Source organism: Misgurnus anguillicaudatus, chromosome 3 (genome assembly GCF_027580225.2).
Source record: "Misgurnus anguillicaudatus chromosome 3, ASM2758022v2, whole genome shotgun sequence".
In the NCBI taxonomy this organism is placed as follows: Eukaryota; Metazoa; Chordata; class Actinopteri; order Cypriniformes; family Cobitidae; genus Misgurnus; species Misgurnus anguillicaudatus.
The window spans coordinates 18,587,627-18,610,517 of record NC_073339.2 but is presented as its reverse complement, the minus strand read 5'-3'; the positions used below and the strand labels follow the sequence as shown (position 1 = coordinate 18,610,517).

The 22,891-nt window shown below is 36.4% G+C and overlaps 3 protein-coding genes across 5 annotated transcripts in view; 1 reads left to right on the top strand and 2 right to left on the bottom strand.

Moving 5' to 3' along the window:
- Nucleotides 1-885: 885 nt before the first annotated feature.
- irf2a (interferon regulatory factor 2a) lies at nt 886-5,408 on the top strand. The gene is made up of 9 exons (XM_055205034.2): nt 886-1,130; nt 1,598-1,691; nt 1,848-1,947; nt 2,876-3,052; nt 3,200-3,234; nt 3,313-3,427; nt 3,597-3,764; nt 3,865-3,908; nt 4,850-5,408. Exons 2-9 carry the CDS (start codon nt 1,605-1,607, stop codon nt 5,168-5,170), a joined length of 1,047 nt encoding a protein of 348 aa, XP_055061009.2. The 5' UTR covers nt 886-1,130; nt 1,598-1,604; the 3' UTR covers nt 5,171-5,408.
- Nucleotides 5,409-6,215: 807 nt separating this feature from the next.
- On the bottom strand, nt 6,216-12,804 carry tmem134 (transmembrane protein 134). Its single transcript, XM_055205035.2, has 8 exons — nt 12,610-12,804; nt 11,458-11,708; nt 11,303-11,370; nt 8,973-9,059; nt 8,034-8,110; nt 7,482-7,526; nt 7,219-7,272; nt 6,216-7,064 (listed from the first exon to the last, which is right to left on the bottom strand). The coding sequence occupies exons 2-8, from the start codon at nt 11,662-11,664 to the stop codon at nt 6,982-6,984; spliced, it is 621 nt and encodes a 206-aa protein (XP_055061010.1). The 5' UTR covers nt 11,665-11,708; nt 12,610-12,804; the 3' UTR covers nt 6,216-6,981.
- A 3,250-nt stretch (nt 12,805-16,054) lies between these two features.
- The window catches only part of stox2a (storkhead box 2a), a 68,543-nt gene continuing 61,706 nt past the window's right edge, over nt 16,055-22,891 (bottom strand). For 2 of the 3 annotated variants that reach the window (XM_055205032.2, XM_055205033.2), the window contains exon 4: nt 16,055-19,377. In XM_055205032.2, the coding sequence (XP_055061007.1) occupies nt 19,176-19,377 (202 nt within the window). In that variant the 3' untranslated portion in view covers nt 16,055-19,175. The remainder of the gene's footprint in view (nt 19,378-22,891) is intronic. The other variant, XR_008644408.2, reaches the window with a different exon arrangement.

The window sequence follows — 22,891 nt, the reverse complement described above, 5'->3', positions numbered from 1 at the left end:
TCCCAGACTAAAATGCAAGTTTGAGCTGCTTTAATTTAAAAACACCTTGTCCGTATTCATTTTAACATATATCACTGATATTGGCTCAAGATGCAAACCCTGTAGTGTTTTTTGTAAGGTATTTTTTTTTAAACTTCTTTAATTACCTAATATAAATTAGGTCTAGTCCTGGCCTAAACCTGTGTCTGGGAAACCGCCCCTAAGGTTTTGTCCTGGATTAATCTAAACCCTAAGAATTTGCCCCTTAACATTACTAAAGCATTAGTAACATTGTTTTGATGTAACAGAATATTTTTAATGCATTACGAGTTGTCTGGAACAGCATAAGTCCAGCCTTTGTGAAGCTGATTAATTTGGTCCATGTTCATTGAATTTAAATGAACAAGGCAGTCAAAATAACACAACATAACATTGAACGGTAAACATCAAGCATTATACAAATATAAAAGGATATTCACATATTGCATGTTTCAGTTGCTTTCTTATTACTAGAGAATAATTGTATTCATATACATTGTAATTTCTTTTTCAAGAACCAAAAACAAAGGTGTGTCTTTACGATATTTGCATTTATTAATATAATATAATTAATATAATAACATAAATGAAAATAAAATAAATGATTGAAATATTCTTTCTTATTGGTGAGAACATTTGTAAAACCAAACAAAACATAAACATAAACATCAAGAAAAGGTGGGGTGAATGTTCTAGACAAATCTTTCCATAGATTTCTTACATAAGAGCAATGGCTAAATGAATAAAACAAAGGAGGGTGTGATTTACTGGTAGTACTACTAGTACGCAGTACCGTACTGCCAGTACGTGACGTTGCGTATGTGGAAGCGGAAGTGAAAGTGAAAGGAACTGCTGTTTGCAAAGATCCGTGCGGCGTCGACCAATGAAATGCTCCGTTGATCTACTTCCGCGGTTCTCTGTACGACGGCGTTTGCGTCATTATGAAAGACGACACGTTTAATGTACTAATTTCAAAATGACCCATTTAATGCTGAAATACCCTATCGTTTATCATATGACAGAAAAGTTAAAACTATGTTGACGTCTTTTGCGTAGTTTTCGAAAAGATTTTATCAGCGTCTCATCGAGGATCTTAGCTGCCCATCGTTCAGGTAACGTAAACACCTTTCGTGTATGGCTGATAGGGAAAATGCTTCTATCTAAACGCACACATGTTAAGAGAATACAGTTATGATAAACGTCTAAAATGCTGTAGTGTAGTAAAATATAGATTTTTTAGAATTTCTTACCATTGTAATTGTATGCTACAGTATTTTGTGCAGTTTGTCAATTTAATACTACATAATATACATTAGCAAAGTGTAGTGATTGTTATACTAGTATACTGCAATTTATTACAGTAAATACTTAAATATATCACAATATTTTCGCTTTATTTTTCCTTCTTACAGACATATTTCTTGTAGTAATATTTTCTGAATGAACAACTCGTGATCTTATATTTGTTTCAACGTTTTTGTATTGTAGCACAGTGTATGACGATCAGCGCATTTTATTAACGTACGGTGATTTCAATTTGGCACCCATTTAGATAATTGTATTATCTTTGTATGTCCAGTGTCAAGATGCCAGTAGACAGAATGAGAATGCGCCCCTGGCTGGAGCAACAGATTAAAAGTGGATCTGTAAAAGGTCTTCAATGGGTCAATGAGGTAAGGGTGTAAAAAAAGATTATGTTGGGGTCTAAACAAATTAGGTCTGAACTCATGATTCATGTGTGTACTGTGTTGTGATCTTAGGGTGTGCATGTTACTTTATTCATTGTACATGGATTGTATCTTATACAATTACACCTTTTTCGTTTACAGGAGCAAAAGATATTTCAGATTCCATGGATGCATGCAGCCCGACATGGGTGGGAGTTGGACAGGGATGCACCTTTATTTAAGAACTGGGCCATTCACACAGGTATTGGCAGAGCTGTTGCCCATTGCCGCTTTCTTAAATATCTTCTTTAAATATACGTTTAGCAGTCATTGCAATCGAGGGACACTCAACTTTTTTTGAAAAATGCTGATTTTCCAGCTCCCCTAGAATTAAACATTTGATTTTTACAGTTTTGGAATTCAGCTGATCTCCAGGTCTGGCGGTACCACTTTTAGCATAGCTTAGCATAATCCATTGAATCTGATTAGACCATTAGCATCACGCTAAAAAATAACCAAAGAGTTTTGATATTTTTCCTATTTAAAACTTGACTCTTCTGTAGTCACATTGTGTACTAAAAAATTAAAAGTTGGTATTTTCTAAGCAGATATGGTTAGGAACTATACTCTCATTCTTGCGTAATAATCAAGGACTTTGCTGCTGTAACATATTACCCACTGCCCAAAAATAGTACCCTTGGTTACTTTCAATAGCAGGGGACTATTTTCAGGCCGTAATATCATTGTGCCTGCTGCAGCCATGTTACAGCAGCAAAGTCCTTGATACAGATCAGCTGAATGGATTCCAAAACAGAAAAAAATCAAATGTTTAAAAAAGTGGACTGTTCCTTTAAGACAACGGCCATGCCTTCATTAGATTCAAGGCTGGTTGCATAAACTGTTTAGACTAGTCTTCCAAGTTAGTCATCTTTTTTTTTTCAAAACTGATCATAACTGTTTTGATTCGGTTATATAAAACGTAGACTGATGTCATTTCAATCCGTAAAATAAGACTGATTACCCCTAACTAATTGCTAGTTGGTTAGACTATTGAGACACAGACACTGACAATGTTTATGCAACCAGCTCGTTTTTGCATACAGCTTTGAGTGTATTTCCTGTGTGATGGTTTTGTGGTTTCCAGTAGTAAAGATTGTTATTCGATTTTTACCTAACAATGTTTTGTGCAGGAAAATACCGTCCTGGTATAGACAACCCAGACCCAAAGACGTGGAAGGCAAACTTTCGCTGTGCAATGAATTCTCTACCAGACATTGAGGAGGTGAAAGATAAAAGCATGAAGAGAGGAACCAATGCCTTCAGAATGTATAGGATGCTTACTGCGACTGAAAAAGCTATTAAGAAAGGTTAGTTAAGTCTTCAACATAACATGCTAAACATTCCATATTGTCATCTTTGGCTATTGATGACAAAAACTTATTTGTGACTATAACAGTTTTGGCTTTTAAGTCATCAAAGATTGTCTAAAACATATATGTTGTCATGTGTTTCAGGCAAGAAAAAGAAGGACCAGGAACAAAGATTACAAGTAGGAACACACATGTTTACACTTTGGCAAAATTGTGCATTTAAGTATTGCAAACTCTCACATCTATCATATCCTTAGGGAGGTTTTCAGAAACGGAAAGCAAGCACTCCCAGAAAACATGCAATGATGAAACAAGGAAGTTTACAGATGACGAATGATGAAACTATGCCAGACAGCACCGTACTCTTTGCTGGTAAATATAGTGGCATATAATAGCGGGTATCCACTTTATTGTTTTTGTCCAAATAAAGTTCATTAACAAAGACTGATACTCGTAGTACCCTAAATTCCTAGAATAAATGTTTCAAGAGAGATCTGTCTTTAAAATATTATAATATTAGCTTGCTTATTCACGAACATAGAGCAAGAAAACTTCCACAAGCCCACGTCATCGGGAAGGCAGATGGCTGTAGGTGAACTACCTGATGTGTGTGCAGTTGTTGAGGTGGGAACATTGGAGGAACGTCCTGCTGTGAGTTCCAGTAAAATGTCTTACCCGCTCCAAGACTCTCATGTTTCATCCTACAGCGGTAGGCTACTTCTTGGATGGCTATATTTTTATTAAAAACATTGTTTTTGGAAACACAGTTGCATAACATGGATTTTAATATCACTCATTTGCCTCAACAGATAGTGACACAGAGAGCACACACACTGACGATGATTTGGTACAGGTATGTATATTGTGTCTATTGTATCATTCTTTAAAAACAATTTAGGCATGCAGATTTCAAGAAATTTAGTTATTTGTTAAAGGAACACACCCAGATTTGGGGAATTTAGCTTATTCACTGTATCCCCCAGAGTTAGATAAGTCCATACATACCTTTCTCATCTCTGTGCGTGCTGTAACTTTCTAACGCAGCCCCCGCTAGCTTAGCTTAGCACAAAGTCTGTAAGTGAATGCCTCCAGTTAGCAAACTGCTCCCAATAAGTGACAAAATAACGCAAACATGTTCCTATTTATGTGTTGTGATTTGTATAGTCACACTGTGTACAAATAAAAAGGTGATATGAGACACAGCGATCTTTTAACAGTGTACATACTGGGAACTATATTCTCAGAAGACGAAGCACTGATACTTGGGCGTAGTGATTTGCACAACTCTGAGCGAACTCTCTGCTCCTCACAAGGGGACTTCTCAGGTTCTGCGAGCAAATCACTCCGCCCATGTATCAGTGCTTCATCTTCTGAGAATATAGTTCCCAGTATGTATACTGTTAAAAGATCGCTGGGTCTCAAATCACCTTGTTATTTGTACACGGTGTGACTATACAATCACAACACACAAATAGGAAAATGTTTGTGTTGTTTTGTCGCTTATTGGGAGCAGTGTGCTGGCTGAGGCCATTCACTTCCAGTCTTTGTGCTGGGCTGGGCTGGTGGGGGCTGCGTCGGACATAGTTGCAGCATGCACGGAGATGATGGGGGTATGTGTGGACTTGTCTAGCTCTGGGGGATATGGTGAATAGGCTAAATTCCCAAATTCGGGGGGTGTTCCTTTAAGCAATAGAAACCATGTTGTTATCAGAAAAGAGCACTGATGGTTTTATTACTCTATGCTCCAATCTGTTGGGTTTATTTCCATGATGTGTTTGTCTTTTTCTCCTGTAGCTTCCTCAGGACTTGTCCTTAAATGCTTTACAGAGGTCATCATGCAAGTCTGTGTTAAGAATCCCAGCTCAATCTTTAACACCCTCATTCAGCACATTAGGGAAAACCAATTTAAAAGTGACGAGCTACAGAGAAGACTCACCCCTTATCGCCTATAACACCACTCCTTGGCTACCCTTACTGCTTAACTTTCAGAATGTCACAGGTGTGCGATCCCTGACCCCCACCCAAACAGTGGATCTCACCAGAGGTCCAACTTCTCGTGCAGATGTTATGGATAATGTTATTGACCTCTCCGTTACAAAACACAAGGCACTATGATGATGCTTGAAATTAATAGCCTGCTGCTATTCAGCTGAGTAATGCATTTATAACACTAACCCGAGTTTCAAATTTAGTTCAAGTTTGATCCTCTGGTGCTAGATTCTCCGGTGTTTTCATTCAGCAGACAGCTTTGGCGAATTAGTTTGACTACATCCAAAACTTTTGGTATACATGTTTGTATTGTAGAATACTACCTCATGCTTTTATATAATTAAATATGCAATTTCTAGAACTACCTCACAGATCATGATCTGTGACATTTTGGTCACAAAACATAATGACAGTGTAAGCTATTACGAATGTCTTATTAAGTGTAAGGGCGGGGTGTAACAAAGTAGGTGGGTTAAATATTCAGTTGTATTGTGTAACATTTCACAAGAGAATTTAAAGAGTCTAACAGCAGATGAAACTAAAAAATAACATGAACAGTTGCTAAGAATTATGAATTAATGATTTTTTTTTACAGGTAAGCACCAATATATTGAGATTATAATTGAAAGGTTATGTATTTTCATACAAAGTTGCTACATCTATAAAATTAAGTTTTTTTTATGAATTTGAAGTTTGTTACAAATATTAAAATTTTTTGCTACTTCAGGATCAACACTCAAATGTCTGTGGGACTACAAATACTTGAATAGAGACGTTCAAAGCATTATATTGTGTAATAACTTTTGCATTTCTGTTGTTAAAGGAACTTTATTGCAATGTAGTTGAATTGTAGGTATTTTGGTAACACTTTACAATATACAAGTTGTATTAGTAAAAATTAGTAAATGCATTAACTAACATGAACAAACAATGAACAATATAGTTTATAGCATGTATTACTTCTTGTTAATGTTAGTTAATGACTATACAGATACTTGTGTTAGTATATGGTGCATTAATTAATGTTAACAGTTACAAGGCTTGATTTTATAAATGTATTAGTAATGCACTCGTTGTTAACAAATACAAACTTATTGTAAAGTGTTACTAGTATTTTTATAGTCACTTGTGTGTGCATAATGTGTATAATAAACAAGTGCAACATTTAAAATCAAATATATAAAAAGGTTTATTGTAGTGTCAAAATTATTAAAAACATTACAATACAAAACATCAACACTCATACGTTGTACACAGTGGTTTAAAGTGTTAGTAGTGGTACTAGTTTAAGGTAATTGATGTGCAGTAAAAAAAAATTACAATAATTGGATTCATGGATCTTACATGATTTTAACAAAATACTTTAAAATACAGATTGTATGTGCATTTGGTGGCCAAAATGGCTCCATTCTTGATTTGCATTTTTGTGTGATTTGTTTTGTCTGTGATTTCATTTTTTTTTACTACGCATGTACAAGGTTAGTGGTGTACAATTTCATGTTGATGCATTGACAAAGGAACTCTGTACATCTATTTGACAGGCTTAATAAAATCAAAAACATTTCACTGAATTGAGAACATACAATAACACCAGTGTAATAGAGCTAATATAAAATGTCACAGAGAAATATACTCTCTCCCTTTCAAATACTTCACAAATTAAATGGACATATTTGACTTGATACAGTACAAGTCTCTGTTTTCATTTATCTATATTTTAGTAAAAGTCCCTGTTAGTTTAATCTGTAGAAGTTACACATAGACTTGTGTACAGAATTCTGAACAATGAATTACAAAATCACAAGTGATAATGTAAAAGTGTCCATTCTCATACTTCATTTCGTTGGGTTTTAAAATGCTGATATTTTAAGTGGTTCATGAAATGTTGGGCAAAGACGATCCAGACCACCAGTCTGAATGATGTGAAGTAAAAGTCTTTACTTCTCAAAGTATGGCAAATAAAAGAACTTGAATCCTCTTCGCCCCTTAACCGCACAGCTTATATAGATGACATGATAGACTGAAAAGAAAGCAAGCAATGGGATTATCTATATTACAAAGATGACTTAATTTATAAAACTATTGTGTAATATGTGAAGTACAAACTCCAGCACTGATATTCAAAGATAAAAGTTACTCTATTAAATTACATTAGGAATGCATTCATATCTTACCACCAGGAATGAAAAGAAGAAATCCAGGAACAAAGAAGATTGCACTTGAAACACCTGCAAATTATATATATATTTTTTTTACATTATTTGTTACATTATCTTAAGTTCATTTAGCTTTGCATGTAGAAACTAACATGCTTCAGGTGTATGTACCTGAATTAATTTGTGTGCTAAAACAAACCCGATGAGTATGATGTTGCACATAAGCATGACTCGTTTTAAAAAGTACTAACACCACCCAATGCCAACGTGACAGGTCTTACCTGCGTGTGGGTTTAACTGTATGACAATGCCTGTAAAGATCAAAGCTGATAGAGAAGAGAGGCAGATGGGAAGAGATAACACTATTACTAAACAGCTGATTACACATGAATACCATCTGTGCAAAAGATCAGAGTTAAAGGGATAGTTCACTTTAAAAATAATTTACAAACCTGAATACATTTCCCTGTTCTGATAAACACGAAGGAAGATATTTTGAAGAACGCCTGCAACAAAACCATTCGTGGACCCCATTCACTTCCACAGTAGTATTTTTTCTACTATGGAAGTGAATGGGGTGCACAAACAGTTTGTTACAAGCATTTCTCAAAATATCCTCCCCTGTGTTTATCAGAGCAAAGAAATCTGTGCGGGCCTGTAACAACATGAGAGTGAGTAAATTATGACAGAATTTTCATTTTTGGGTGAACTATCCCTTTAACCACAGGCAAATCTATAACCAGTCAAACAAAACAGCAGCTCAACCAATGGGGAGATCTGTATTACTCATCATCATAATAATGGAACAAATCACAAAGGTACGAAAGTCTCACCAACTCCTGTGATTAATAGGAGGAATGAGGCAAGTACAACTCGTCTGTTTTTCTTCACCAGAGGATGAGACGTCCACCTGGGAATGGCCCAAACAGAACAAAGAACATCAAACTACATTCCTGAAAACAATTATTATTAAAATCATCCTAAAAATCATTAAAATCATCCTTAAAATCAATCTACTCTAGAAACAGACAATCTAGAAATGCTTTTAAAAAACTGTGTTACCCACAATATGGCTCCACATTAAAAATCGTTTTTTAAACCAGGTTACATAAGGTTTGAAATATGAAATCAAGTAGTTATGTAGTTATATTTTCAGTTATATTTTCAAACTAAATTATGTTTATTTGAAAATATAAAAATGCTTCAAGTTTCCCGTGATGGTTAGGGCACCCTCACATTATCCAAATCGTGCCAGAGCGTGGTTCAAAAGGAGAGACGTCAATTGCGCAACCACTCACCTTCATCTGCCTAAGTAAAAACATTCTGATGCACACAGCAGGGTTGAGTAAAAGTATCAGCTGCACATACGACAGATAACTAAGCAATATGATATGGCATGTGAGAGGGCTGTGTCATCCCGCACCAAACGACTCAGGATAAAAAAAACACACACTTAACATTATGTTGGGTTCCAGTGTTAAGAGAATACTTTACTTTCTGTTTTCTTCAAAACAATCACATCCTAATGCAAAAGCGTCCAAGGGCTCAGCTCGGTCACAGTACAGTATGAGTGCATGATTCTGAGGGAGTAGGGAGGGGGGACAATCACGCTCGTGCACGGTTTGGTTGGGTACGGTATGATATAAATGCACTTAAATTTAGGGGTTGAGTTAGGGTAAAGTATAGAATATACAGTTTGAACAATATAGATGTCATTTGTCTGTGGAAAATCCCCACAATGAATAAAAAGTGTGTGTGTGTGTGTGTGTTACCCGCAGCAGTGGGCAGACAGCTGAGTGACTGAGCTGAGTGTGCTAAAGGACCACTGAGAGCTGCAGTAGGACAGAGTAGCTGGATCACTGGAACACAAACAAACACAAAACCATTAGCAAACCATGAAACAAACCATTAAATAGCAAATGAAAAACTGTAACAAAACTGTGGTTGCCACTTAAAAGGGATAGGTCCAACCAAACATGACAAATCTATTTTTTATCTATAAAGCGCAAGGGTATCCATCTTTTTCTTGAACGCGAAAGTAAGTGATGTGGCGAGAGACGGTGCGAGACTTCCCATTCAACAGCCAGCTGGTAGAAAACAGTGTAGTGGGAGCACGCATAAAACATGATTTAAACAGTTAATATTTACTACACCTGCCATGTATGAACCAGTGTGAGGATGAAAAGAAGAAGTTGCTTGATATATGAAGATATATATTTAATCATTTCGCGTTGTTGATCGGAGGTGACGGGTCTTCAATGCGCAAATATAAAAGCAGAGCCATACCAGTATCTTTACAATGGGAAAGTCAGTCGGGTGTTTGTACATGGAATTTACCAAGACTTACTAAACCATAATAAACATACTAAACTACTAACGTTACATGTATTGAGTATGTTTTCGTTTTATAAAAAAAATATTATTACATTGCTTCTTACGCACTAGGTAAAGACATGAGTTAATGAATTTATTTGCTTACTTTTTAAAGTATTTGCCTTTTCATTTAAAACATAACAGAAGTACGTGCAAACACATTCCGAACTATTATAAACATAACTTTTGGAAACGAATATCTATGTTGATTTTTGACACATTTCACAAGTTAGTTGCAATTGATGACTTTATGATTCTTTTTCTGGAATGTAACTCTGGCTCCTCTGATGTTGATTTTGCACTAAAATTGTTGATTCTATTAGGAAAATTTCATTTACATAAATCTAAAATACTTTTAATAAAACCCGCCTTTAATTTTTTTGTATAGATTTAAAAATCTTCTATAAATCTCTTAAAACAAATCTTAAAAATAAAACTGGGAAAAATTTTAACTAGTTTATGATGATCTGGATCGTGTGGCTTTGTAATGGAAATGTATCATTCTTATTCTTTTTTTATTTTTATTATTATTTTTATTTATGTATTTTTGTATGTATGTTAATTTAGTAAGGTCTGTTATGCGTCTCCCCTTCTTATACATGTTATGTAATTTGTATGTTTTTTTTATGTAATGTTTAGTGAACATGCAAAAAAAACTATTATAAACATTAACTAAACAGATTACGTCGTATATATTCTGTACTGTAATCTCATATTTGTAATAATATAATAGCAGAATAAATAAATCAGCTTAATCAGCATATTTTAATCAGCATAATATTAGTTGTTTTCAAACAATTATTGTATTTATTGTTTACTGTTAGTGTCTATGAAAGGTTTTACTGAATGGATTTGTAAATACAGATCTTGAGTGCACGTGCGCCACATAAACATTCAGTCCTTGTGCACAGATTATGGTTAAAACAAATGTTTTGTAGAGATTTATTTGTATTAGCTTTCATGCCAACCCATAACTGCACAAATAATGTCAGTCTTCCTGGATTTCATAATAAACAAACAGCCAGTCAAAACGGCACACTTGTGTCCTTCGCAATAGACTAGCATTAGCTTTAGTGGCTCACAGGAAGTCATAAACAGGAAAGCTCAAAGATGGCGGCGCCCACATTTACGTCAAGAAACAGGTGGAATCACATATTAAAATATTGCTCTTATTTCAATACAATAAATGATGACTGGAGCTATCTAGTCACTAACATTTGTAAGACTGAAAATGTAGGAATTTATTACTCTGTCACAACCCCCATTGCCTTCATTGTACCATCGACATTCCTGTGCTCACTGACAGTTAAAGACTATTGGCAGAGTTCTTTGTCCAGTACAGTGGGGGTTAAAGGTGATCTTCTGATTGGTCCGTTTGAATGTATCGTGTTGGGTTTGGTCACATGGTCAAGGAAGGGACAAGATGTTTGGGTATGTTTTGGGATGCTACTGCTTTTTCTTTCCCTGATCTTCCTTTGCAGCTTAGCTCTGGGGTTCGGGCCGTTAGGCCAAGATTCCAGTTCTCAATGGTGAATCTCTTTACTATCAGGTAATATCTCATACACATTGAAAACAGATAATTGTACATGTATTATATTTACTATTATAAGTTTTAGTTCAGCAGAGCTAAAAGGAAAAATATGGACATCACCAAAACTCCACTTTGAACTATTTAATACACTTCAGTACATTCAACGCTTTCCTTTCTCAAAATAAAATGTAAACACACCTGATTTTGAAGAAGTTGTTGAAAGAAGAATTCACAGCGCCACCTAAACCATCTTCATTCTCCAGGTTCTGTATGTGGCCATAAAAAACCGTGAGTCACACAACATGATTGATTATGTCACACATTTGTTGCATACCACATAAATAGCACCTGACCTGATATTTCAGATTGCTGTGTTCAGGAGTGCCAGCGGATGCAGAAGGATGACACTGCGTTTTGGCAAAAGAAAGAGGTCCGAATGTCATCTCTCCCCCGCCGTCTTTTTCTCTTCCTTCCCATTCATCCACATCCTCTCCAGGCACCACGCCTTCCTCCTCCCCCTCCAGGACAAAGGCGTCATCGATTGTGAACTGTGTCCCCATAGCTACAGGCCCTCACACATTCACTGGGTGTTAACTGACAAGCACTGTAAAGTCAATAAACATCTTAGTTTACATGATTGCATCTTAAAGCAACATAGCATAGTGCTGCCAAGTAAAATCCCTTGAAATGCAAAGTAATACAATTTACATTTAGCAAACACTTGACCAAATCCAATTAGCATTTTCCTCTGACTCACAAATCATCAGTATGCCAACTTTACCAAATTAGTATCAAAGTGTTCCCAACGTTATAGGATAAAATGTATAGCCAGTATAAAATGACTGATCTTTAAAATAGGGAGGCTAACTTACTTCAGTTGTATTTAGTTGTTTTTTAGGCACAACAGGGAAAAGTATTTCACTCCATGAATAAAGTATGAACCATTTTGATTTGCTATGAAAGTACTTTCAGTACTTGACTTAGTTTAGTTTAATCGGTCGGTCACATTTAACAGATTTGATAGTTTATGCCGATTCAGGCGTTCAATTCTGTCACCTCATAAATACACCAATGACAGAAGAGTTGCCTGGGGGAAGCATGTGACTTTCCATGTAAAAATCACATTTCTCTTCCGCTTGCTCATTAGAAACCATTAGAAACAAACAAACGATCCAACGCATATTACAGTGAAGATTTTTTACATATATCATTACTAAAATTACATGTTATCACGTGTCACGGAAGAACAGACAGGTATAAAACGATTTATAGCGACGAATCGATGCAAATAAAATTCACTTTTGTGTTTTCTTTGCTTTGACGCAATACTTTGAAAATTAACTACCTATAGTTTTGTAGAACGTATGTAAATACAAAGAAATGCCCACATGGTATTTTATTTCTTAATCAGTATGCCCGAACATCTATAACGTTAGATGAAAAAGACGATCGTTCCGTTATAAACTCCAACAATACACCAAAATTACAAACAGTTCTCTACTTACTCTCGATTACAGTTGATCCTCATCAATTACACATTACTTTCTCTACCATGATCCTCTTATTACTTCCAAGCACTTCGGCATTAGTTTATCTGCTGTAAATTATAATTTAATCGGCGTTTACAACCGAGAAAACTTTAACCTGAACTTTGCTAATACAGCTGCTTCTTTTTTGTGGGTCGAATAAAAACAGAGAAAAGCAACTGCTGGCTCTTTTGCGACCCCTACGGGACTGGAGGGTTTACGGTTCATAACTGCCCCTTCCAGCGGTACCCGTAAATTCCAATAAAATCAAAACTACGTTATTTGACTTTAAGTGTGAATATATTAGCCTTGAGGAAAACATTGACACAATCCACTTGTAAAGGATATAAGCATTTAAAACGTACAGACTTTCACTTCCGCCAATTACAGATCAGCTATTTTTATTAGGCTACATTCTGCACTTCAGATTCATATCAGATTCCAGGTTTTGAGCAAACCACTTTTTTGAGATTTAAACATGAAATGAAAATGTATTTTGAATATATTGAATTCTCCATGAAACTAAAAACTTGGTGCCATCAATAGCTTTGTTTGAGGATGTGGCACTCACCCTGCTGAAAAAAAAACAATAAAACCATTACAGAAAATTCTAATGGTTTCCATTAAAATACCAATAGGAACCATTAGCTATTACCATTAAAACCACTACACTGTAGTGTGTTTTGGGCCATAATCCATTAGAACCAATAAAATTCCCAACAAAACCAATAGAATTTCTGTGATTGTGTCTATTGTTTTTCTTAGCAGGGCAGTCTGGACTGGAAGATGGGGACCCCATCTTATTTTGATATGACAATGATGACCGTATTGTTGTGTTTTCAAAGTATGTAATAAATAAAGATTCCAGGCTGTGAGGTAAACCAAACCCTATTGGCTATCTTTAAAGGTGGAGGAGCCATCCGCTCCAACTTCCTGTTTCACTGGAATTACATCAACACAGCAAACAAAGCTGAACGTTTCTTGCTCCCTCGGCAGTTTCACATTGGGATAGACTTTTTGATCATTTAAATTGGAAAAATATATGGTCCTTGCAACAAAGATTTTTACTTACAAACAAAGTAAAAGAAGTCTCTTATAAATTACTTCATAATATACCCTACCAAAGATTTTCTAAGAAAAAGATTCAGTTCTAATTTCAACACCAAATGTATTTTTTGTCAGAATGACACTGAAATGCTTCTTCATATGTTTTGGTTGTGCAATTATACTCAGCAGTTTTGGAAATATGTTGGTTTGTTTATTTCAAATAAGATTGTTAAAGGTTTCTTTATGAGTCCTAAAATTTTTGGATTCTTTGAAGGAGACACAAAAGCTTGTTTTATAATAAATCTAATTTTGTATTTTTTATACACATAAATGCAAATTTTCTAACTGTAGACCAACTTATTTTGTATTTTTACAAACAATATTTAAAAACCATTTTATTTTCTCCCAACAAGAAAGCAATCAGAACATGCACAATTTGCACGACTTATAATCTTTTCAATGTTTTTTGATTTGTGATTTCTCTAATTTGTACAATGTCCTCACCTTCTTTTAAATGTATACTTTTTGTTTTGTCTGATATGAGTCATTATAATTCTTTTTTTGTTGTTGTTGTTATTTTTGTTCTTTCCTTTCCTTATGATGTTACTCCTAATGTTTTGGTTGTAATGATTCAACTATGTTCAATAAAAAAAGTAAAAAAATAACGTTTCACATCAGTGGGTCCTCAGTGAGCTGCAGCTGGTTAGTACATTTGAAATAGAACAGATTCTAAATAAATTATAGTGTCATTCAGCTTAACCATGCCGTAGAAAATCATGATTTGTATAAATGATTAATCAGATAAAATATGAATTCATAGACTAAAAAGAGAATAGCAAAGTATTCTGTAATACATGCTTGGAAAACAGTGTACAAATTCTTTGATCATCAGTAAGAAAGCAGACAAAAAAGGAAGTGGAGTCAAAAGTTAAGTGCAGCCAGCATCAAAGAAAGTTTGATCGAATCTCTCAACACCTGGCACCTTAGATGTTAAAGTTAGCTGCATCAGGGTACGTCACAAACCATCTCTTCCTCATATGCCATTAAAATTTTTCTAATTGAAAATTGCTGTGCAAAGTGGGACACAAAGGCTTTCTCCTTCCTGATGATGCAGTGCTCTTATTAAACTTAGTCAAAGGATTTCAGTTTAATGCCTTTCAGCCAAAGGCCAAGCTTTTCAAAAAGCACACATTTCTACCTTTGCACTTTTTACCTAGTACCTTAAAGGTAAATATTGCTTTTCCTGTAAAGGTACCCAGCAGGCATATGACCGACCTTCAACGTTGAAATTTGGTTGAAATAAGGTCAGTTGTTTGTTCAACGTTGATACAACGGTGAATGGTAAACGGTTGCAAAAGGTTATTAAAATGCTTAAAAATCAACGTTGAAATTTGATTGAAATGATGTCCGTTGTTGTTGAACGTTGAATAAATTTGCCAAATCAAAAGGTAATTCAACGTTGATTTAACGTTGAAATGCCTGCTGGGTACATTATATCTATTGTACCGTAAATCAGTGTTTCCCAACCACTGTGTCATGGCACATAGTGTGCCGTGACCGCTTGTTTGGTGTGCCGTGGAAAAACAACACTTCCACAGTGTTTGAGAAAGTGCTCGAAGCTAACTACCAGGTTGCGTGTATTACTGTCATCAATTCCAGCCAGAATATCATCATTGTGTTCATCAAAACAAGATCAAGTTTCACATTAAATGTGGATACTATATTTAATACAGTATAATACTCCAGTTTAACAAATCATTTAAGCATTGCTATACAGGTTGGTGCAGTTCTGTTAATGCTTATTGTGAAAGTGGTGTGCCGTATGATTTTTTTACTTATCAAAACTGTGCCATGGCAGAAAGGTTGGGAAACACTGCCCTAAATGGTACCGTCCAAGTTGTACCTTTTCTGACAGTGTAGGGTGGTGCCAGAATAACATCAGACCATTTTGCATTAATCTGGGTTGAACTGAAAGGCGGGGATGTGATTTTAGACCAGTACTGTGTTTTGACCCATATGTGTGCCCATTTCCCTAAATAGTTTTACCAGTGTTAGGCCAGTAGATGGTGGCATAGTACAGTCTACAGGAAATAAGTTGAATTCCTTTCACATTTCATCCGTATTATTGATTCAATTTCACAGGGATCCATAAAGTTCATTACTTGTATTTGCAACTATTTTTCTATTTAATAATTTAGACTGATTGTGAGCACGCGAGTTTGCTGAAAGTGATTATATAAATGTACTAAATAATATGTAAAAAAAAAATGTTCTTTTAGGTGGAAAAAAGTTTTATAATTAAAAAAAGTATGATAAAAAACGTTCTAACTTTTGAACTTACAGACATGGTTTCAAGACAAAAGACATTTAAAACATATAACCAAACATGTTATTTTATTGTCTTAAAAAGTAACACAATCTCCCAACTGGGTTTATCACATACACTACCACAACGATGAAACACCATTACTACACAAATAGGGACTTCTTTTCAAATATTATAGACATTACAAAAAGATCCCTCATATCTTTCAGTTTTCTTTTGAAGTTATACTAAGCATGGCAGATTGATTTCATTTACAGTATGATACTGTACACTGTCACCATTTAGAAACAATGTTGTCTGACGTGGTTCTAAAATCCATAATGTTTAGGGAAGACATTTCATGGTCATTTTTATTTCATATGAAATATTTTACAATATAAACAAAGCATCCGTCTTGGATGAACTTAACAGCAACCAGAGGCCAGGCATTTCAGTGCAAACATGTTTTTTACAAGGCAGTCTTGGCTGCATTACTCCCTTTTGTCTATCAAAAACTAAAGCGAGAAACAAAAGAGAAATATGATTATCAGATGGTGAAGGGGGGGGGGGGTTGAAATTAAAACTAAATATGTGACAGAAAACCAAAATGCATCTTCTGACAGTTTTACTACTGATTAAAGTTAGACTGGGTACAGTAAACTGAAATAAGTGATTATAAAGTGTTTTAAGTAAAGCTCTTGCAAAATTATACATTAATAGATCTATTTATAGATGTTATGAGGTGCTTGCTCAGATGTATTTCTATGATGTCTAGCAATAATATATAATTACCATTAAATATATGAGGCTCTTATCTTTCATATTCATCCCAGACTTCATAAATTTAGGTGGGAAACTGAAAACAATACTATTGCAAATCAGTATTGCCAAAAAGCAGGTTCACACTGCAAGTAAACTCTTTTCGATTTGGGCTTAGAGTAAGCCTAACATTAAGCCAATGTGATTTAATTGGGAATATTGTGTATGTTGAGGTGCTTATTATAGCTCATATTATCTGGAATATGCAGAAGGATGTGAATGCGACCCTTGCCTCTGTCTAGTTGCATTGTCAATAAACTAGAATTTGAGAATTGTTCACTGGGCTTAAAGTAGATAAACCTTAAAAGAACTGAAAATGGCTGAAGGGATAAAAATCAAAATTTAAATGTTTCGTTAATGCTTGACAGATTTATACATTTAAACTTGCAAATAAGTAAAAGACACTTCTGTCGAAAACTGAGAAAAATTGAGTTTAAACTACAGCACTTAATACTGATTATTTCGAATAAGTCCTCTTAGTTACAATGTCCGCCGCTCCTTGTCAACATTCACAGAGAAGAGGCTGTGTCAGCGCTGTGTTCCACAGGCAAAGAATCCAAATCTGTACACATCCCTACCTTGTTGTTACACAGGTGGTGGAGGTAGCTAGTTATGTGCATGTATGTGGGGTTGTTTGCATGGCTGATTGCAGACGTGTGCATGTGTATGTGTGGATAATATTGAGAGTGACTCAAATACAACAAGAAGTCCCACTTGAGGATCATCAGAAAGCAATGAAGCATACAAAACAAACAGAACGTAAAAAAAAGGGAGAATCACCACATAATAGCACCAATGGATGTGACATGAGCTCTGCTCTCTTTCCCGATCCTCACCGCCAGAAGAGACGAGATCCGGTGCGCTCTTGACATGTCATGCCAAACAGTTAAAGCCATAGTCCAAATGTTCAAATCAAGTATTTTAATGTTTAATTCAATCTTGGAAAATGGGCCGTCGCTCATGGATCAAAATGGTACGTAATCCAGCTCTGACATTGAATAATAGTGGAGCAAATTATTCTTACATAACTTAATCAGATCCAACCAAAACAAACATTTAATAAAAGCATGAAGAATATGGACTGTAGTTTTTACACAGGTCAGGAACAACAAAAAAAAAACGAACCTAAAAATAAGAATCACTGTGGTTTGGATTGAACTCAAGTAGGAAAATATGCGAAAATAAAGGTTTTATCGGAGCAGCAAAAGGGCAGAGTCTTTGAATCCCACTGGCCCAAAGGAAGAGAATGGCATGACCTTTCCATGGAGCTATGGATGTTATAGACACAACACCTGTGTTCCTGTCACTGCGATTTCCAACATCCTCCTTCTTTTACACAGCAAGACATTGAGCTACACAGAAGACAAGCATGTTTCCAAACCAACAATGTGTTCTGGTTCATGAGATTAGGTGTCTGGTTCACATTTGTATTTCATTTCTAAAAGGAATAATCACAATAAATGAAACTAATAGCAAAATTGTGACATAATTAAAATCAGATACATTGTTTTATTCCTAAAGAAACAAAGGTTTGGTGAAATGATCCAGAGAAACATGATTCCAGACAAATGTTTTAACTTCTTCTTAGGAGAGTAACTATTTATGACCTGAGATTAAATATGGATATAAACTTTTATGAACCAGGTAAATCCATTAGGTAATGTAAAGTTGCATACAAAGTACTTGTATGCACAAGTTTGGGTTTAAAAAAAAAAATCAATAGTCCTTTGTCCTAAATAAATCCTTTTAGAACGAGATCATTTTTTCCACTAATTCATCTATGTGTTGTTTGTAATAAGCATGTACGCATGTGATTCTTATTGTTTTATCAATGTAGCTAATAGCATTATGATGAATGGGTTTATTTTTTCGGGATATTATACAACTTTATGAACCATGAATTAAATGACGCCTCATTTTTTAAACTTGCACTGTATACCAATATCACAAATCTTCATCGTTAATACCTCAGACCTGCACATCGGCATCCATTTCTTAATGCGTGCAAAACGTAATCCATCGGCAGGATGATCTCTAATCTGTGACGGACATAAAGCAATAAAAATAAAGCAATGTTAAATTACCAGTTACTATTTTGAAAATAATGATTGATTCCAACTGGAGAATTTCCTGATTAATTGCTTGTTAAGGTAAATCCTATGATGAGAAATTTCCTTATGATTTTCCCCCTTCTCTGTTCTTTTTTGCAGTGACCTTTTATGCTGTAGGAACAGTCTCTGGAAGTCATGCCTGTGGGTTTAACAGTCCCCATATAGTCGAGGTGCTTGATGGAGGGAGTCACCCAACCTCCTGCACTGTGGCACCCCAAGATTGCAGATCACCCTGACCCTACGTCACCCCAGGTGGGCCCATGTCAGACGCTGGTGATGGAGGCAAGGCAGTTGGGGGATTTCTGCAGTTTCTCAGGTTGCGTTGTAGGGGGCTCTGGGATTGCGCGGAAGCTGAATGGGGGGCCGATGCTGGTGGTACCCATGTGGCCTGGACTTAGGGCCGGATTCTGTCGCCGGTTACTCTCCACGATGCTCGAGGTGTTGGATGCCAAGCTTTCCCGTGTGCTGAAAAAGTGGTGAGGAGAGAAATGAGCAACGAGAGATATTTAGATAATTTGACTGTATATCATCGTACAAGGCATCAAAAAGAGAAATCATACAGCCTCAGCGTTACCTAAATGCTTAAACTGACAAAATTGTTGACAGTTCCAATGCAGAAAAGTACCTAAGGTCAGCTATAAGAAAGTATAGTCATACTGTAAATACTCTTATTTGCAGTAAGAACTAGATTAAAAAAATAAACTCTTTATAAAGTATTTAACAGCAGTACTGCATAGAGCAGAATAGTCTTTTTTTGCATTTCCCACTCTGCGTAATTGCATTACTACATCACATCAATCACAAACTAAATTGTGTCTCTGCACAAGAGCTATGCTGGTGTTTTTCCAGGAGCTGCGGAATGACATCATCGCTAATGTGATGAGTCATCCAGAAAATAGTGAATGATTGCGCGCGTGTGCGTATGTGTAAAAGGGCTGCCGGGTGTCTTAAAATGAGAGACTTGTGGCAGTTTGTCTCGTAAGCTTTTTGGGGCTATTAATTTAGAGGCACAGACCAGACCCTACAGACTAAGCTAATGGGCCGGACCGAGCACAGTCGCATCACTCTCAGCAGTCTTACGTCGCTCAGTTCAAGCAACAGTTCGCCAAAAAAAGAAAATTCTGTTATTATTTATGAACCCTTATGTTCAACATGTTGTTGTTATTTCAAGGACATATATTAAGAACATTTCTATGTAGAATGTTCCAGGGGCTAAAAATACATATAAAGGACTATAAAAGTATTTTTAAACTAGCAATGGTGACGAGAGTGTGCGCGTCCAGCTACACGTCAAATCTGAGAAAAGTTGAATTTTATGCAAATGACGAGGGACTTTCGGTATTGACTACTTGGAGTTCATATTATCTGACTTTCGTCAGTTATTATTGGGCATACACACCAAACGCGAGTTCAACGATTTGCGCGAGTAGATTACATACCAAGTCAATGCAAAGACGCGATCAGACGCGGCAATGAGGCGATGCGAATGATGCAAACTGGGCGCCGCGATTGCCGCGAAAACACATGCTACTTGCCTCAAACACGCCTTCGCGCAAGTTGAAAAATTAGCATGACACAAAGTTAAATCCTGTGAGTAATCTAGAGCGAGAAACTTTGGTGTGTACGTAGCATAAAGGGGGTCGCACACCAGACGCGCAGCTCAACGTTGCGTCTAGGACAACTCGGAGGTATCGCACATCGGAAGTGCACATTAAATAGCGCAAGCTTAGTCGGATAGCGTCTACTTTAAAATGCAAAATATACGTTAGGAGCCAATGTTAATCGTTAATGATCTGGGACAAATATGTTATTTAATGTTAAACTATGTGAGTGGCGCTCTGTGGCGCGACAGGGATTTGAGCAACTTCCTGAGTCGTAGCTTGTCGGCGCCGGTGTGTGTACACTCATAGAAAAAAATGTGTTAATTTTTTTAGAGCGGCGCTGTGCGGCGCTGTGCGGCGCTGAGCTGCGCATCCGGTGTGCGACCCCCTTATGGCTTGTTTTCGACTTCATACGATGCCACAAGAAACGGCAGGCGAATGACATCACAGTAACATATCAGAGCAGAGCGTATGATTTTTGAAATTGCTCTCACGGTACTTTGATGTCATCCCCCTGTCGGTTCTTGTGGTGAAGTCGAACAAGTCTGCTGAAAGGACGGTAAGGGGCCAATCACACCAAACACGTTTTAAAAGCTTAGAAATACAAGGTGCGTCACAATGACTTTTTTGGTCACTTTAAAAAAGAGCTGTGCGGCGCTGCTTTTGTTATTGCTAGGCAACCACAGAGTCAGCTGTCTTGTCAATCAAATATTGAAGCGTGAACGCTCTTTGGCACATTGGCAAAAAACGTAAGCTGTTCGGCGCACATAAACAGCACCATAACGCTCCCTACCCATAGAAAATCTTTCCAAAAAAGGCGCCTGCAACTGCAGAAATGCGTTTGGTGTGATTGACCCCTAAGTCATTTGTTTATAGTTGTTACTAGGACAAGCAGAATTAGGAACTCCTGATGGCGGCTCGTAACTGCTCATCCGAGGGGCGCAAATTCAAAATAATTGTTCGGAGTGTTATGTGTGTTGCTTGCATTTTCAAAATATGTGTTTGTTGCGTCATGTGAACCATGTTCATCACGTGTTTTGTCAAAACCGTTTATGATAAAAGATATAGAAAATACACAGAAAGGACTATGAAGAAAGAAACAAGTCCAGAGTGTTTATGGGAGACACGCTGGCCGCTGGCGTGAGCTAATAGGACAGGTTGGGCTTCCCACGCGAAGTTTCTACTGGAAAGGTACATTTTGTCATGCTATTTGGAGAAATCACTGCTAGTAAAAGTTGATGTAAGCTATGATTAGCGATGCTAGCCCTGGCACAAGTCACGAACCGCACAGACACGGTAAACATGGCGACACCAACTTGTAAACAGGGCGAAGAGAAGAACTACGCTCCTGCATGCTCTCTCTCTCTGTCTCGTGCACGCGTTTAGTCAGCTCAGAAATTTGTAGCATCAAGCTTGGATTTTAAGAACCGGCATAGATGAAATGAGGTCACTCACTGGAATCAAAATTTTATGGTAAACAGTCCCAGAATGCAGATAGTTTACAGACTGGATCAGAACGTGCAGCGAACACAAAAAAACATGCACTATTATGAGGAGTACCTGCATCATGTGTGCAACATGTAGGTTTTCTGAGTTATTCTACCCCTGCCATATCCCTCTGAATGAGTCATACAGACCCAAGGGGTCTATTTTTAGCAGCTGAAAAAACTCCTCACCCTTTCACTCATAAAGGGCTTTTGCTAACACATACACAGCCTTGGGAAACCCACTTAAAGGCCATCTGTACTGGTCTGTGGCCATGACAAAGAAAATGGGAGAAACCTACCAGCACATATACTGTAGTACGGTGGGGTGTGGTACGATAAATTATACAGTATGACCTTAAACATACAAACTAACATGAATATTGCTATCAATACTTATTTCTGTGAGTTGCCCACCAAAGCTCCTTCTACTAATAGCCTCAATTTTATTATTATCTTTTTTATATTAGCTTGGATTCTTTTATGTATGTTAACATTTTAAACAATGCTAAAACATATTAGCAAGTAAAATAAAATAAACAAAAAAAAGTTTTGAGTAGACTATAAAAAATAGCCCTCCAGATTGTTTTATCCATTGTGGTAGCCCTTGCTCATAAAAAGGTTGGAGACTCCGGTTGTAGGCTGTCAAGAAGAATATTCGATTCTGATACATTCGTGGTTTATATTGTTAGATGAGCTAAATGTTATACTGTCTGCTTGTTAAATGTTGTTGTCTGATTTCTATAATAAACCGATCCCCAGTTATCCTGCAGACTGCTAAGAACTTTCCAAAATTCTAAAATAAATCATAAGATATGCCATAAACACTATTTCAGGGTCAACCATGATACACCAACAATTGCCATGACAATGTGCACTCAAATACAGGTTGCG

Bases quoted from the DNA above. Each gene is read 5' to 3' on its own strand.
- irf2a (XM_055205034.2), top strand. From the start codon at position 1,605: ATGCCAGTAGACAGAATGAGAATGCGCCCCTGGCTGGAGCAACAGATT. The intron at 3,235-3,312 runs GTAGGAACACAC...TCATATCCTTAG, and splicing joins ACCAGGAACAAAGATTACAA to GGAGGTTTTCAGAAACGGAA. The intron at 3,909-4,849 runs GTATGTATATTG...TTTCTCCTGTAG, and splicing joins CTGACGATGATTTGGTACAG to CTTCCTCAGGACTTGTCCTT.
- tmem134 (XM_055205035.2), bottom strand. From the start codon at position 11,664: ATGGGGACACAGTTCACAATCGATGACGCCTTTGTCCTGGAGGGGGAG. The intron at 9,060-11,302 runs GTGTGTTTACAT...TTTGTGTTCCAG, and splicing joins AACAACTTCTTCAAAATCAG to TGATCCAGCTACTCTGTCCT. The intron at 7,065-7,218 runs GTAAGATATGAA...CTTTCTTTTCAG, and splicing joins TCTTCTTTTCATTCCTGGTG to TCTATCATGTCATCTATATA.